Below are 13080 nucleotides of genomic sequence, written 5' to 3'. Positions count from 1 at the left end.
CAACATCTCTCGCCCATAACATCAACCCAGTAAGAGAAGATGGCCATTGGCGGCGCCGGGAAAAAAGGGGGGAAGCAATATATACCAGAGCGCTGCGACCATCCGGTACAGCAACTACTAAACGAAATCTAGACTTAGAAAGCTGCTTACTTTCAATTCAAGAACATCAAAGATGAATAAGTCAAAATTAAGTAGCGTGGGGTTAAAGTTTGGGCTTGTGGTGGTGATTTCCCTTCTTGTGTTAGCTACAAGTGTGGAGTCCCGTAGACGCATGAGTCGAATGCAATTAAAGGAATTTGTTTGTAGAAGATGTTGGAGTAAGCTTTACCATCGATGCTACTACGGTGTCGGACTCTCGAAACGAAGCAGTAAGTTTCGTTTTGAATCTTCCGCAAATAATTGTTCATATTTTTAGTTGGTTGTTTTTGATGCATTATGTTTTTGAATATCAAACGCACAAAATGGTTTTACAACACGGTATGCAAATTTTTCGAGAACAAATCAGTTTTAGGTTTCTTCTCCGAAACGTTGCGGTTTGTATAGAGTTGCTTAGCTAGGGCGTCGCCGAAACCTCCAGCACCGGAAAATGATAAACAAACAACAATTCGACGTGTATGAAGTTCTAGACACAAGCGAACCGAACGTTATGACAATCGAATTATTAATTTCCGTGGGGGCAGGTCGGGGGACGCTTAAGCAGTTTTGGCCTAAACAAAGATCGAAGCGTTATAAAATGACCTTTGCCCTGTATATGGACGCGTCTTGCCCTGAAAAGGTATTAAGATCTCATCTCTGCCAAGATGTCGCTCGGCGAGATACTTAATCTTACATATCGTCCGGAGAGCGATCGGAATCGGTCACAATTACAAAACTAAAAGCAAAATCCGACCTCCGCGACCGGTTTAATGTTTATAATGGACTAAGGTTTTGCAAATTCCAAAAAAAATGGTAAAATGGAGTAAAAAATACAAAAAAAAGATAAATTGAACTCGAGCCAATTTGCTGACAGGACATCAACAAGAGAGCAAACACAGCAAGATTCTTGCAGTGTTTTTCACGTTTATTTCGGCCCACAACAAACACTTCGGCAGCTGCGAATTAAGCGTCGATGTTCGGCTACATAGATTTCTTAATCGAAGGCAAAATTCCGACGTCCGGCCAATAGAACATTACCCATTCCCCGCTCTTGTTGTGCGGTGTATAGGCGCCTTGTGCTTCAGGCATTTGGTCGCGGTTACTTCATGTCGCGTGCTCGACAGTGAAGGAATTGGCACCACCCGGCACATGACATTTCGGAGTGCTGGATCCGCTCCCAACTTTGTCCAGCGATTAATTTCTAACATTAGCATTGGTGGTGTATTAATTACACTAATTCTACACCGGTTCTAATTCGCACACTTCCCGCTAACTAGGTATAGGGTGTCAATCAATTAAATACTTTTTAACACAAAAGATTGCTCGGGGGCTAATAAGGCGAACATAATGGTAACTAGTAAGTTTTAACATACAAACACAAGTGTATTAAATAGTTTGGTGCGACCCATTATAATTACAGTGTCCACTCAAAGTTTGCGAGTTTCAAACACCTCACACATGTAAACCACTTCAGTTGCGTACCGATACTGATTACAAAGCATCACGGCTCTAGTGTGTACCGACCTACATTGAAATAACCGGTCCTTCGCGTGCGAGAAGTTTTAATCGTTAAAACTCTTGGAGTGCACACGGGTTCAAACTATTGTAAATATTCGAAAGATTGAATCAATCGTTTTTGCAACGTAATAAACTCTAATCTTTGGGTAAATCATTAAACACGATTAAAACCCTATAATTTTGATGCAAATACCGATATTGCTTAATTCCGGTTCACGAAGTATTCAATAAACCGATCATTGATGGGGCGTATAATAGTATTTTTATTAAATAAATGTGTAGCCAATACATGTCATGCATATAAATTGTTTTAATATTATGTTGTTTAGTCCTTCATACCCGCATGTCAAATTATTTCTACAAAAAAAATAAATTAAAAAAGGGGAGAAGAATGAAATCAAATACAATTTATATATTAGTTTTAGTGTACTCAAAAGACAAAACTACATAGGGTTTTAAAACACTGGTTTTATAACGTTTTGCCAACTGTATGTCTTGGGGCGCTAAATGATCCATAACTATAGACTTGGTGCAAGTCACGATTTCTCCCTATAACGACTATATGTGTATGTGATGCTTCATTCGTATAAACGGTGTTTGGGTGCAACTTTTTATTCTTGTGTGGCCGGAAAATGACACTCGTCATATAAACACGGGTGTTCTGTTTCATAAACCTCGTACCTGCTTACAAGTTATATATACGTGTAAGACAATACGTCCCATCTTTCCCCATCCCACATATGTAACTTTGTTTGTAATTGTTTTTCTCATAAGCGATGTTTTAAACATTTTTTCGTTACAGTATCAGAATCGGAAGCCAACTATGAGCCCGAAGCAAGCCTCGAACAAACCAGTCTCGTTAGCCAAGAGACCCTGGATTTATTTAACGGGCACCAACGGACCAAAAGATCAGCAGGCCGTGTGAAGCGGTCAGGTAGAAGACGCTACTATCGTTTCCGCATCAATTGCCATATCTGCCAGATCAATTGCTTTAGAAAATGAACCACAAATGAAACGAGATTTGAAACAGAGCAGCGATGAGCCGTTCTATCCTCGTCACGGAGATAGCAATCGCTGGGCAGCAGATTAAAAATCGCATCAGCACCGCTTGACTTCTTTATTAATATGTCCACTGTGAAATTCTTGTTGACTTCGTAAGTTTTCTTTCCAGTCCCGAAACAGAACAATATTTAAGGGTGTATAGTCGGGTGGGGGAAGATGGGACGTGATTTTATTCTTGTTTCTCGTTCAATTTGTTGGTAAACAAAGAATATTTACAGAATTATATAACCGTGAGCCAGCGAGTCTGTAAGAGGGTTGTTCAAAACGATTAGCAATTACGGGATTCGGATGCTAACGGTATCCCATCTTACCCCATATTACTATATATTTTAGGATGTAAATGGACCAATACTTTATGTTCCTTATTATACAGCTTTTAAAACATGCCATACCACCTGTATTATTTGGATAGGAGAGAAATGTTACTAATTAGCCCCATTTATTGCATAATACGTACTTAAATAATAGTTACCGAATTGTTATGGCTTGTTAACGTACTTTACCTGTATGATTTACAGGTTTATAATAAACTGCCAGTTGTATGTTTTGTACATTGAATTGTAACGTTCATTGCTGTTACTGCCGATAAACTTGTCTTTTCTTATTATAACACAACGTTCCGTATTTTCTCTTTAATTTTATTTCAAATCAAAGATATATATAAATAAACAACAAATACATAAACTGGAACCATTTTTGCTTCTGTGAAAGTAAAAACAGAAATAAAAGAAAGAGCCATAGAAATTTTTTAGCTTATTTTAAACCTGAAATTTTTCAGATTTGTTACCAGTGTTTCCAGACCCCATTCTTTCAGTTTTGGCTGCAGTGTTGCCAGCACAGAATCAAAAACCTGTTGCATAAAGTGTGGATCGTATTTGCACTCTTCAGTTTTTAAAAGTTCGCAAATTTCTTCTAAACTTGAGGTACACACTGGTAGCAGAATTAAGCTTTCACAACAGCATTTTACCTGAAGTGAAAACACTTTCTAAAACAATGTTCTCAAAATAAAGCCCGAGGCGCAATAAAAGGTTCATTTTATCATTGTAGTAGAGCATAAGGGGTCAATTTTTTCTCACTGCTAATTTGTCAATGTCGTATTTATTTAGGGAAATAATCAAATAATTAATCAATTTGTTATTAATGTTAACTTGTTTTAGACTGAGGGGCATTTACCCTCAACTTTTAAATCTTAAAAAATCAGTAAAAATACCTAATGCAAAATTTACCGTTTTTTTAATACAATTGTTTAAAACACTAATATTTAGTTTCTAATGAAGAGATTACTTACTATTTTTGATTGTGTAATCTTTTCTTTTAAATCTTTTTGTTTTTTAAGATTTTCGTTTGAAAATTTAAGAATTGTGTCTTGAAAACTGTTTGAAAATTTCCATGGCCATCTCTGTAAAGATAAAGGAGATTGTTTTAAATTAATTTTTTTTATACACAATAAGAAAGTAAGATACAACATGGGCACAAACAGTTTTTTTAACTGATGAAGTATTTTGGCTAAATCCTATGGCTTAACAATTGATGGTTTAAATTGTTAATTCCAAATCTGTAATTTTATATGTGCTAATAAAAAGGAATATGAGAAAGTAAGAGGTAGTGGATAAACTGTTTTTATAACAGATAGAGTATTTGGCTAAATCCTATGGCTTAACAATTGATGGTTTAAACTGCTAATTATAAAATCTGTGATTGGATATGTGTTAATAGTTAGAACAATACTATGAAAAAGTACGAGGTAGTGTTCACTTACTTCATAAAATAAAATGCAAGTTTTGATTGACAGGTTGGGTAAAGAAAATTCAACAGCTGAAATAAAAGCTTCACTGTAGCAATTCAAGGCATGGAAAGTATCTGTGCACTTGAATAAGTCTTGTAGAACAATGTCCCCAAATTGGGTCCCTAGAAGTGGAATTAATGAATCTATTGCAGAAGTCATATCAGCTGATTTTTGCATGGTGGCGCTTGATAAAGCTACAGTGTTGCACGAGGTATATTGGCTTGTGAGAGTGGCAGTGATTCCAGCTACTTTTTCTTGGACCATTTTCGCAAGAGTGTCTTGTGGCAACCTTTAAAAAAAGTCAAAAATATGTCATACCAATACATACACGCATAGGAAGAATACAATTTCTTAAATATACTGCTGGCTATTTAAAGCATTAAACAGAAAATGTCTGACCCAACGGCATATAGGCCACAATAGTAGCAGCATCGAGGTTTGAATCCAGTAACCTTTAATCCAATGCCAGTGCCTAACCACTGAGCTTCATTGACAGTCTATGGCCGATAATTTAGACAACCCATTAGTGACCATTGGGTTAGAGCAATAACCGTTAAGTTTCTTATACAATGGTAGGAAGTATCTGACCTGGTTAAATCTAGCGTTGATAGTATTATAAGTTAGATTTTGATCTTACCCTGATGCTAAACACCCCACTGGTTGTTTAAGAAGATAGTTAACATGCTTCCAGGCCCATGGCGTTGAAATCTTTTCCGTTTCTGTTTTCGGTTTAACTGCTATCATGAAGTGCAGGCATTCATGTAATGTTGATGTGACATGCTTATCCACAAGCAAGTCAGTTCTTACACACAGTACATCAAGAAATTCGGCTGAAAATGCAATACATGTTGCAAAAGTCAATAACATACAGTATATAAATTTATGCCACATATGTGTATACTGTATATGTGTAATGTGTTTAAGGGGCACTAATGAAGAATCCTCCAGTATGTTACAGATTAGGCTGGTGGAAAGTGTTAGAGGTTGCTGGTAGTGGTAGTTAGGAGTTATATATAGGAGTTTAGAAGCTAGGGGTTAGCAAATAAGGCAGGGGGAGGATTATTCACTAGCACCGTTTAATATATTCGATATACGCACAGAATCATACATAAATAAATACATACCCACACTTGGTAAGGTCTTTATAACATCGTCTATGTTTCCGAGATCGCTGAAGCTTTGTTTTACAGCCAGAAGAAATTCTCGCAACGACAGAACATCTTGTATCCAAGTTTTATAATCGCTTTCTTGCTTGATTTTTGTCAACCACACCGCCACAGTTTGTTCTGTTACTTTCATGTGCTTTCAGAGCCTCATTGCAAGTGGAAAATAGTTTTAATATCGACATATATAACCGAATGTTTTGCAAGTTTGCAGCAGTTCTTTTTATGAACACTCGCTTGATATCTCTTGTGAAATGGAAAACAGTTTGTTTTAATGTAAAAATGTATTAAAGTAATGTGAAAATGTCACTTCAGTTTACATACATGCAATATATGCATTAGAAATATATATTAAACATTGGGGAGCGCGCGAAAAATGAAATGACTTTGGTCTCATTCGTTTTAGTTACAGTTTACTAGGTTCATAGAAATCGTATATTTTCTCCCAAACTAGAAAAGTTTAGAAGGATCGTCGTTTGTTCGTTGTTTTGGCAAGAAACTGCGCACTTTTAAGTTAGCACACCATTGATATAATAAAAAAGTGTTTTTGTAGTGCAAATTTTGGGTTACTTTTTAATGTGTATATCGTTTCATTGCCGCTATGATTTATTATTCCATAAACTAAACTGCAAATTCTTTGACCATTAGTTCGACGTATTAGAGTTCATACAAGTACTGTACTTGTATATGTTGAAATTGAAAGTTCCAAATGGCGACGGAAGTTTTTTCGAATCCCATGGCTCCGGATGTAGATGATGCAGGATCTCAAGATCAGCCTCTCACTAATGCTGATTTCCGGAAGTTTCTTACGACCCCGAGACGTTCTGATGGAAAGGGGTCCGGAGAAAAAACGAAAAGAGGGTTTGCCGTTCCGAAGGAATATTCCGCCGCGAACGAATCAGCAGCGGAGCAAAGGAGGAAAAAGAAGAGTTTTTATGCAAAGCTGAAGAAACAAGAAATGGAGAGACAAGCGGAGCTTGATAAGAAATACAGAGATAGATCTAAAGAGAGAAGGGAGGGGACTGGTGACTATAATGATGTTGAACTTCTTAGCACTACTGCGGATTACAGAGCTGTTGGTCCTAATGCTCCCAGTGATCGGACGACTGCGGAAAAACGTAGACAAGTCATCCAGGAGTCCAAGTTCTTAGGAGGAGACATGGCGCATACTCATCTTGTGAAAGGGCTTGATTATGCCCTGTTGCAGAAGGTAAGAGCGGAGATATCTACCAAGGAGATGGAGGAAGAGGAATTGGATACCATTCTGGAGAAAGGAGAAGAAGAAGAGGAAGAAGAGGAAAACACTGAGAGCACAGGGAACTTTGACGAGATCAATAACAAAATGGCGAAGAATGTATTCCGGACATTGTTCCAGACAAAGTTGCCTCAGCGAAATGAGACGTTTTTACCAGGAAGAATGGCGTATGTGTTCGAATTAGAAGATGATTACGCAGAATCTGATATCCCGACGACTTTGATTCGGAGTAAAGCAGATTGCCCGAATTTGGAAGTGCACACTACCCTGTCCACTAATGATATTGTCATAAATAAGCTGACTCAGATTTTAGCTTACCTGCGTCAAGGGCCTAAAGATAAACATCGCAAGAAAAAGGAAAAGAAATTAAAGCTGGAGGAGAAAGCTGTTAAATCATCAGATGCAAATCTCAACATATATGACGATGCAGGAGAATATGTTCCTTCATTGAAAAAATCATCAAAACGAAAGCGCGACGGTGTTGGCCCATACTTTGAAAAACCAAAACCAGATGAAAGCTTAGACACTCTCAAAGCTGCAGCTGATTCCTCTATAAAGGAGTTGGTGAAAAATATCTCCGAAAAACAAGCGGTGGAAAAGAACAAAAAGGCTGAACAAGAAGTTAAGAATAAACACAAAGGAAATGCTCTCGTTGGAAGCAGCAAAGCCAGTGTGCCTGACAGTTATGCAGAGTGTTATCCATCGACACAGTTCAATATTGCTGGGCTGGGCGAGGATAGCGATGATGAAGCAGACTACTCGAAAATGGACAATGGGCACAAGAAGGGGCCTGTTGGAAGGTGGGACTTTGACACACAAGAAGAATACAGCAGCTACATGTCCAAGAAGGAAGCCATGCCTAAAGCTGCGTTCCAGTACGGCATAAAAATGTCGGGGGGGCGCAAGACTAGAAGAACAAGGGAGCAAAACGAGAAACAAAAACTTAATCGTGAGCTGCAACAAATACAGCAGATTATCACCAAGAGGAAAGGAGGTCCTTCAAGCAGTGGGGATTACAAGAAACCGAAATATTAAAAATATTGTTGTTTATCCAGTTGCTGGAATTTTTAGTCTTTTGAAAATCAAAATCTGCATTAACAGATTACAGTTATTGTACGCTAAAACACTTTGGATATAAAGTATAGATTTCAACATAAATTGCCCTTTTCTGCATACAGTAAATTGTTATAACATGCTTAATACAGACAGTTACATTACATGGGTATAGTGCATGTTTCTAGCAATATTTACGCAACAGTAAATCGTAATGTTGATTATAAATTGTAATAATTGTTGTTTACAATTGGTTTTCATATCAATAGTGCTCATTTTTTCTTTGTTTACCATTCTTTTCCTGTGTCGTTGCAGATTTTAGGGCTTTTTGCAACATAAACTGACTGATTTTTCGGACCGTTTCAGGCACCTTTGATCTGAAAGTCTTGAACAATGGCAACAACTGATGTGATTCAAGTCACGAACATAGCACCAACTGCAACACTGGAACAAATCCATACTCTATTTGATCACCTCGGGACATTTGTGGAGTTTGAACTTTTTCCAAGAAACCCGTAAGTCATCGTTTTGTTATGCTGTTTAACTTAAATTTGCCTAGTGAACCCTTTGCAATTATTTTAATATTTGGCAGCCCATAAAGATAAAAGAATGCTAAAGAAAAAATGCAATACATCAAACGCAAATTAAAACTTACTGGTACAGATAATATAGGTAATTCTTAAAAACATGTTAAAGATCTTATTTGAAATTAAACTCTTTTTAAATTTAATCCAAACTTTGTCAAAAGCATCCTTACAGTGTGTACAATATAACTTGTACATTTTTGTTAGAGATCCTAATAGATAATTCAAACCAAGCACTGAAAAACTTACAGACAAAATTAAAAAACCTATTAAACAGTAAACACTCTTTTCAATGTTATTTAAAATTAAGTTTTTTTTCCATAGGGACCCGAACAACCCAGGCACAAAGGTAGCGTTTATAAAATATGCTGATCCTTCATCTGTTGGAGTGGCCCAGCATCTAACCAGCACCGTTTTTATTGACCGAGCCCTTATTTGTGTTCCATATACCGATGGTAAGCACCATGAAGGCTTAATTGAGACATTTTTTAAATAAAGTGTTTTTATATTTGCTATATTAGGTACTAGGTAGGGGCTATAAATATGTTTGTTTTATGTGTAAACAGAATCGTCGCCGGCTCAAGAAAAGTGTTAGCTCTTCAAGTGAAGTTATATATATGCCGTCACCTTCGTATGCCTATGGTGTAAATCAAATCCATTGTATATATATAAGAAGTGGCTTGTTAACACTTTCCTGTTGTATGCTTTACAGGTCCTTAGACTCTCCATTCCTTAGCCATGCTGGCCTTATTGCTGTATTCACATACACACAACATAAACTATATAGTCTATAAATTATAGTTCAGTTCTTAGTTTATATAACTTAAAATCTCCCCCAAAAAATGTTTTGACTAAAAAAGTAGTGCACTTAAAACTTAACCTATGTATATATATGTGAAATAAAATACTTCTCTTTTTTAAATTTAGTTTATATATATATATATATAAATAGGCTGTAATGTGTACTTACATTTTAAGAGGTGCTCACATTGTGTTTTTCTGTTTTTGTGCATTGTTATTCAGCCGGAATCAAAGCCAGCCTATCTTCTTTATTCTTCCATCGTTGCGCAGAATGTTGGACACCCACAACGACTTTTTATATTTTTTCACCAAAAATAAATAAAAAACCCTCTTGTTTTTGTTTCTCTCTGTGTTATACAGATTGAGGCAAGACGTGGAAGTCACTGCTCTGCTTACGAGCTCATGTTTTGTTTAACTATTTGATGCACAAGTTATATAAAACCCGGTACTTTAAACAGTGTATACTTATACCTATTCAACTCCATACACCGCCAAGTGATGTATTTAACTAAAAAAGTGATTAAATTTACCCATGATTTGTAACAACTATGTGGCAAATGTAAGTTTATGATTCCATAAACGTTTGTTGATTCTTGTTTACGTTTCAGGTATCATTCCAAATGAAACCGTCGCCATGCAGTTTGCAACACCAGCTACTGCGTTGATACAGGTTAATATTTTTATAACTTCAAATAGGCAACTGTAATAAATTTCTTGTATCTTACCCTGTTGGCATCGTTAGTTTAAAATCTGTTTAAATAAAAGACTGATGATGCCATTCAACCGAAATATATATCTTTTGTTATACAATTTACTGGACTGGATTTTTTGTGTGTTATGTGTTTCATAGCATTTAAAGTTTAGGAGTAGGTTTATAAAGAAGTTAAAACTAAGCCAAGCTGTGGAAATTGGAATACTAAACATTTAATATAAGTGAACATTATTTTACCTTGCAGGCTGGAGGTGTAATTGATCAAACCAAACTGGATGAAATAAAAAGAACGATTTATGTTGGAAATTTGGACTCCAAGGTGTGTATGACAGAAGTTATGTGTCAAAATCTCTTTGTCACCTATGTAAAATTTGTACCACTTCTTACATGTAGGAATCTATGTAGGGAATTCGGACTTAAATGTGTATGCCACAATGACAGAAATCTTGTATCAAATCTTATTATGTTACCTTTATGCATATGTGTAATATTAGAGATGCCTGCGGCTCTGTGGGATACATTTGTTTTAGCTTCCCAGTTTTAGGCCCAAAACAGCTCCACCTTGGTGTTATGTTTCTATGCAAACAAGCATAGCCAAAGTATATGCATTCACCACATTAATCAACAAGGCTCCCTATGTTTGACTACTATGAGTGTAACTGCTTGTGTAACTGCTTTAACAATGTCACCCAACCTAAATTTCACTTAAATTAAAAAGCTTGATAAATGTGGTGTGAACACTTATTTTGCCACCTATGCAATCAATTAGTGCTATTTCTTGCAACTTTAAATCACACTTATAACGACAAACTTGTAATCTTCACTGTTCCCGCTACAGCAAGCAACAGCAGATCAGTTGATGACGTTCTTTGGGACTTGTGGAGAAGTTAAGTTCGTAAGGATGGCAGGAGATGAAACTCAACCTACAAGATTCGCATTTATAGAGTTTGCGAAAATAGAGCATGTTGATAGCGCTATGAAACTCAATGGAACTCTTTTCGGGGACAGAGCATTGAAGTAAATAGATGAGTTTTAAAACTAAAAAAATAGGCTATAGATTAAATAATTTAGTTGCAATGAATTTGATTTCATCAACAGTTGATGAATTTTACTTCATTATTTTTTCGGAATAAAATCAGAGTTAAATAAAAACTTATAATTTAGTTATACCATTTATTTTTCAGAATAAATCACTCAAACAACGCAATAGTAAAGCCTGCTGTAAAACCTGTGAATGACACTGCTACAAAGGAAATTGATGAAGCTATGAAGAGAGTTAGGGAGGCTCAGTCTCTCATATCTCGCGCTTTGGACCCAGAGAAATCACGTAAGTGTTTTAGTTATAATAATTTTATCTTTGATTTGTATTTAAATTACGATAATAAACATTTAAAGGTAGGATATATAAAATAAAGAGAAAGAATAAAGTGACAAACTGATAGTCGTTTAAACAGGCTTACAATTAATGTATGTAAATTATTTTTGTAAAAACTTGTTATTTGCTATGTTTTTTTAAATGTAAAACATTTTTAAATTTTTTTTTAAAGAAAAACGTAATAAAAAAAATATGTATTTACCTTTTAATAACAAGAAGTTTTTAATGTAAAATATAATATATTTGTGAAGGTCGTCGCAGCAGGAGCAGGTCAAGGTCACGACATCGTCATCGAAGAAAATCAAGAAGCAGAGATCGATCCAGACGCAGAAGGTCAAGGTCAAAATCCAGAGGTCGCAGTCGAAGATCACGATCAAGGTCACGCAAGTAAGTTTTGTAAGATATTAGGTTTTTGAAATGTTGCTATTTTATTCCATTCTATGTGGGTGAGGTCCTACAGTGGGTTACTTGGGAGCATGTCAGGTTACTAAGGTTCATGTGGGGTTACTAAATGCCAGAATTTGCTCATTACCTCAAAAATGAGCGTTAGTGAATTTTTAATTTTTTGGGGTTTAATTGAAAGGTTTTTGTATGAATTCATTCGTTGTATTTTCCAGGAGAAGCCATCGTAGTCGTAGTAGAAGTAGAGATCATAAAAAGAGAAAATCACGTTCCAGGTCTCGGAAAAGATCCAGATCAAGATCACACAGTAAAAAGTAAGATAATGAACTAAATGATAATTGTGACTTATTTTCCCCCCGTGGTGAAGCAATGACAGTGTTATAACATGGCCCATGGGTGTTCTGTTTTTTACACCTCATTTCCACTTTAATACACGATATGTAAATTTGTAGATGAATGATGATTTTTTAAAGTTATTTTAAATTTTTTATCTTTAATTTATAGCTGACAATTTAGGCAACCCATAATGGACCACTGGTTTGGATCAATTGTATCAAATATTATGTGGCTTATTCATTAATAATTGTCAAAGAATCCAATTGTTTGTATTTTAACATGATTTTTGTCAGATCCAGCAGACATCGTCGGGACAGAAAGCGCGACCACAAAGACCGTGATAAAGATAAGAAGAAAAGCAAAGGTGGAGATGATAAAGAAGAAGGCAAGACAAATGGCGCCGATAAAGAAGCTACAGAGAATGTTGCTCCAGTGCAACAAAATGGGGAAGTTGCAGCGGCTACTTGAAAAAGAATTTCAAATCCTTGTTTTCAAACTAAATACGTAGCATGCAAAGTGCAAAAAGTTCAGAACTGCCATGTCATCTGTTTTCAAACGCAAGCATAAGTTACAATAGTTCTGCGATATCAGTATAAATAGGAACTTTTACAACAGTAATAATGAAAACTACGCTTGTAAATCTTATACTGTAAATTCATTTATTTGTTTGTATTTTTAAAGCTGTTTGGATGGAGAGTTACTCACGGAAGTACCATTGTTTAAAACGAAAATCCTGAAGCGCTTTGTTTGGATCGGCATTATTTTAGGTTAAAATATTCATAGGGAAACGGTCATTCTGTTTTAAACTTGTCGTATTAATTTGAAGTGATGTTATTAACACGAAAACGACTCGCACTAAACGCGCACATATTTTGGGTCTTTTTGGTCGTTTCGGCCA

General features: G+C 36.0%; 4 protein-coding genes across 4 annotated transcripts; 3 read left to right on the top strand and 1 right to left on the bottom strand.

Moving 5' to 3' along the window:
- Positions 1–21: 21 nt before the first annotated feature.
- On the top strand, positions 22–6312 carry LOC149732894 (uncharacterized). The gene is made up of 2 exons (XM_089882297.1): positions 22–368; positions 2456–6312. The coding sequence occupies exons 1-2, from the start codon at positions 173–175 to the stop codon at positions 2653–2655; spliced, it is 396 nt and encodes a 131-aa protein (XP_089738423.1). The 5' UTR covers positions 22–172; the 3' UTR covers positions 2656–6312.
- On the bottom strand, positions 3338–5800 carry LOC149732895 (uncharacterized). The gene is made up of 5 exons (XM_089882292.1): positions 5626–5800; positions 5139–5331; positions 4475–4790; positions 4004–4114; positions 3338–3682 (listed from the first exon to the last, which is right to left on the bottom strand). The coding sequence occupies exons 1-5, from the start codon at positions 5798–5800 to the stop codon at positions 3464–3466; spliced, it is 1014 nt and encodes a 337-aa protein (XP_089738418.1). The 3' UTR covers positions 3338–3463.
- Positions 6141–8288, top strand: LOC149732893 (protein Red-like). The gene has a single exon (XM_089882289.1). The coding sequence runs from the start codon at positions 6374–6376 to the stop codon at positions 7952–7954; it is 1581 nt and encodes a 526-aa protein (XP_089738415.1). The 5' UTR covers positions 6141–6373; the 3' UTR covers positions 7955–8288.
- Positions 8289–8306: 18 nt separating this feature from the next.
- On the top strand, positions 8307–13042 carry LOC149732892 (serine/arginine-rich splicing factor 11-like). Its single transcript, XM_089882290.1, has 9 exons — positions 8307–8487; positions 8881–9011; positions 9966–10027; positions 10314–10388; positions 10908–11086; positions 11254–11396; positions 11696–11831; positions 12062–12160; positions 12476–13042. Exons 1-9 carry the CDS (start codon positions 8366–8368, stop codon positions 12648–12650), a joined length of 1122 nt encoding a protein of 373 aa, XP_089738416.1. The 5' UTR covers positions 8307–8365; the 3' UTR covers positions 12651–13042.
- Positions 13043–13080: the final 38 nt, after the last annotated feature.

Source organism: Ciona robusta, chromosome 8 (genome assembly GCF_009617815.1).
Source record: "Ciona robusta chromosome 8, ASM961781v2".
Taxonomy (NCBI): domain Eukaryota; kingdom Metazoa; phylum Chordata; class Ascidiacea; order Phlebobranchia; family Cionidae; genus Ciona; species Ciona robusta.
The sequence above is the reverse complement of the archived record's forward strand: the minus strand, read 5'-3'. Positions and strand labels throughout refer to the sequence as shown.

Bases quoted from the DNA above. Each gene is read 5' to 3' on its own strand.
- LOC149732893 (XM_089882289.1), top strand. From the start codon at position 6,374: ATGGCGACGGAAGTTTTTTCGAATCCCATGGCTCCGGATGTAGATGAT.
- LOC149732895 (XM_089882292.1), bottom strand. From the start codon at position 5,800: ATGAAAGTAACAGAACAAACTGTGGCGGTGTGGTTGACAAAAATCAAG. The intron at 5,332-5,625 runs GTATGTATTTAT...TTGCATTTTCAG, and splicing joins AAAGACCTTACCAAGTGTGG to CCGAATTTCTTGATGTACTG. The intron at 3,683-4,003 runs GTAAGTAATCTC...TTTTCACTTCAG, and splicing joins AGATTACACAATCAAAAATA to GTAAAATGCTGTTGTGAAAG.
- LOC149732892 (XM_089882290.1), top strand. From the start codon at position 8,366: ATGGCAACAACTGATGTGATTCAAGTCACGAACATAGCACCAACTGCA. The intron at 10,389-10,907 runs GTGTGTATGACA...TTCCCGCTACAG, and splicing joins TTGGAAATTTGGACTCCAAG to CAAGCAACAGCAGATCAGTT. The intron at 11,832-12,061 runs GTAAGTTTTGTA...TGTATTTTCCAG, and splicing joins TCACGATCAAGGTCACGCAA to GAGAAGCCATCGTAGTCGTA.
- LOC149732894 (XM_089882297.1), top strand. From the start codon at position 173: ATGAATAAGTCAAAATTAAGTAGCGTGGGGTTAAAGTTTGGGCTTGTG. The intron at 369-2,455 runs GTAAGTTTCGTT...TTTTCGTTACAG, and splicing joins CGGACTCTCGAAACGAAGCA to TATCAGAATCGGAAGCCAAC.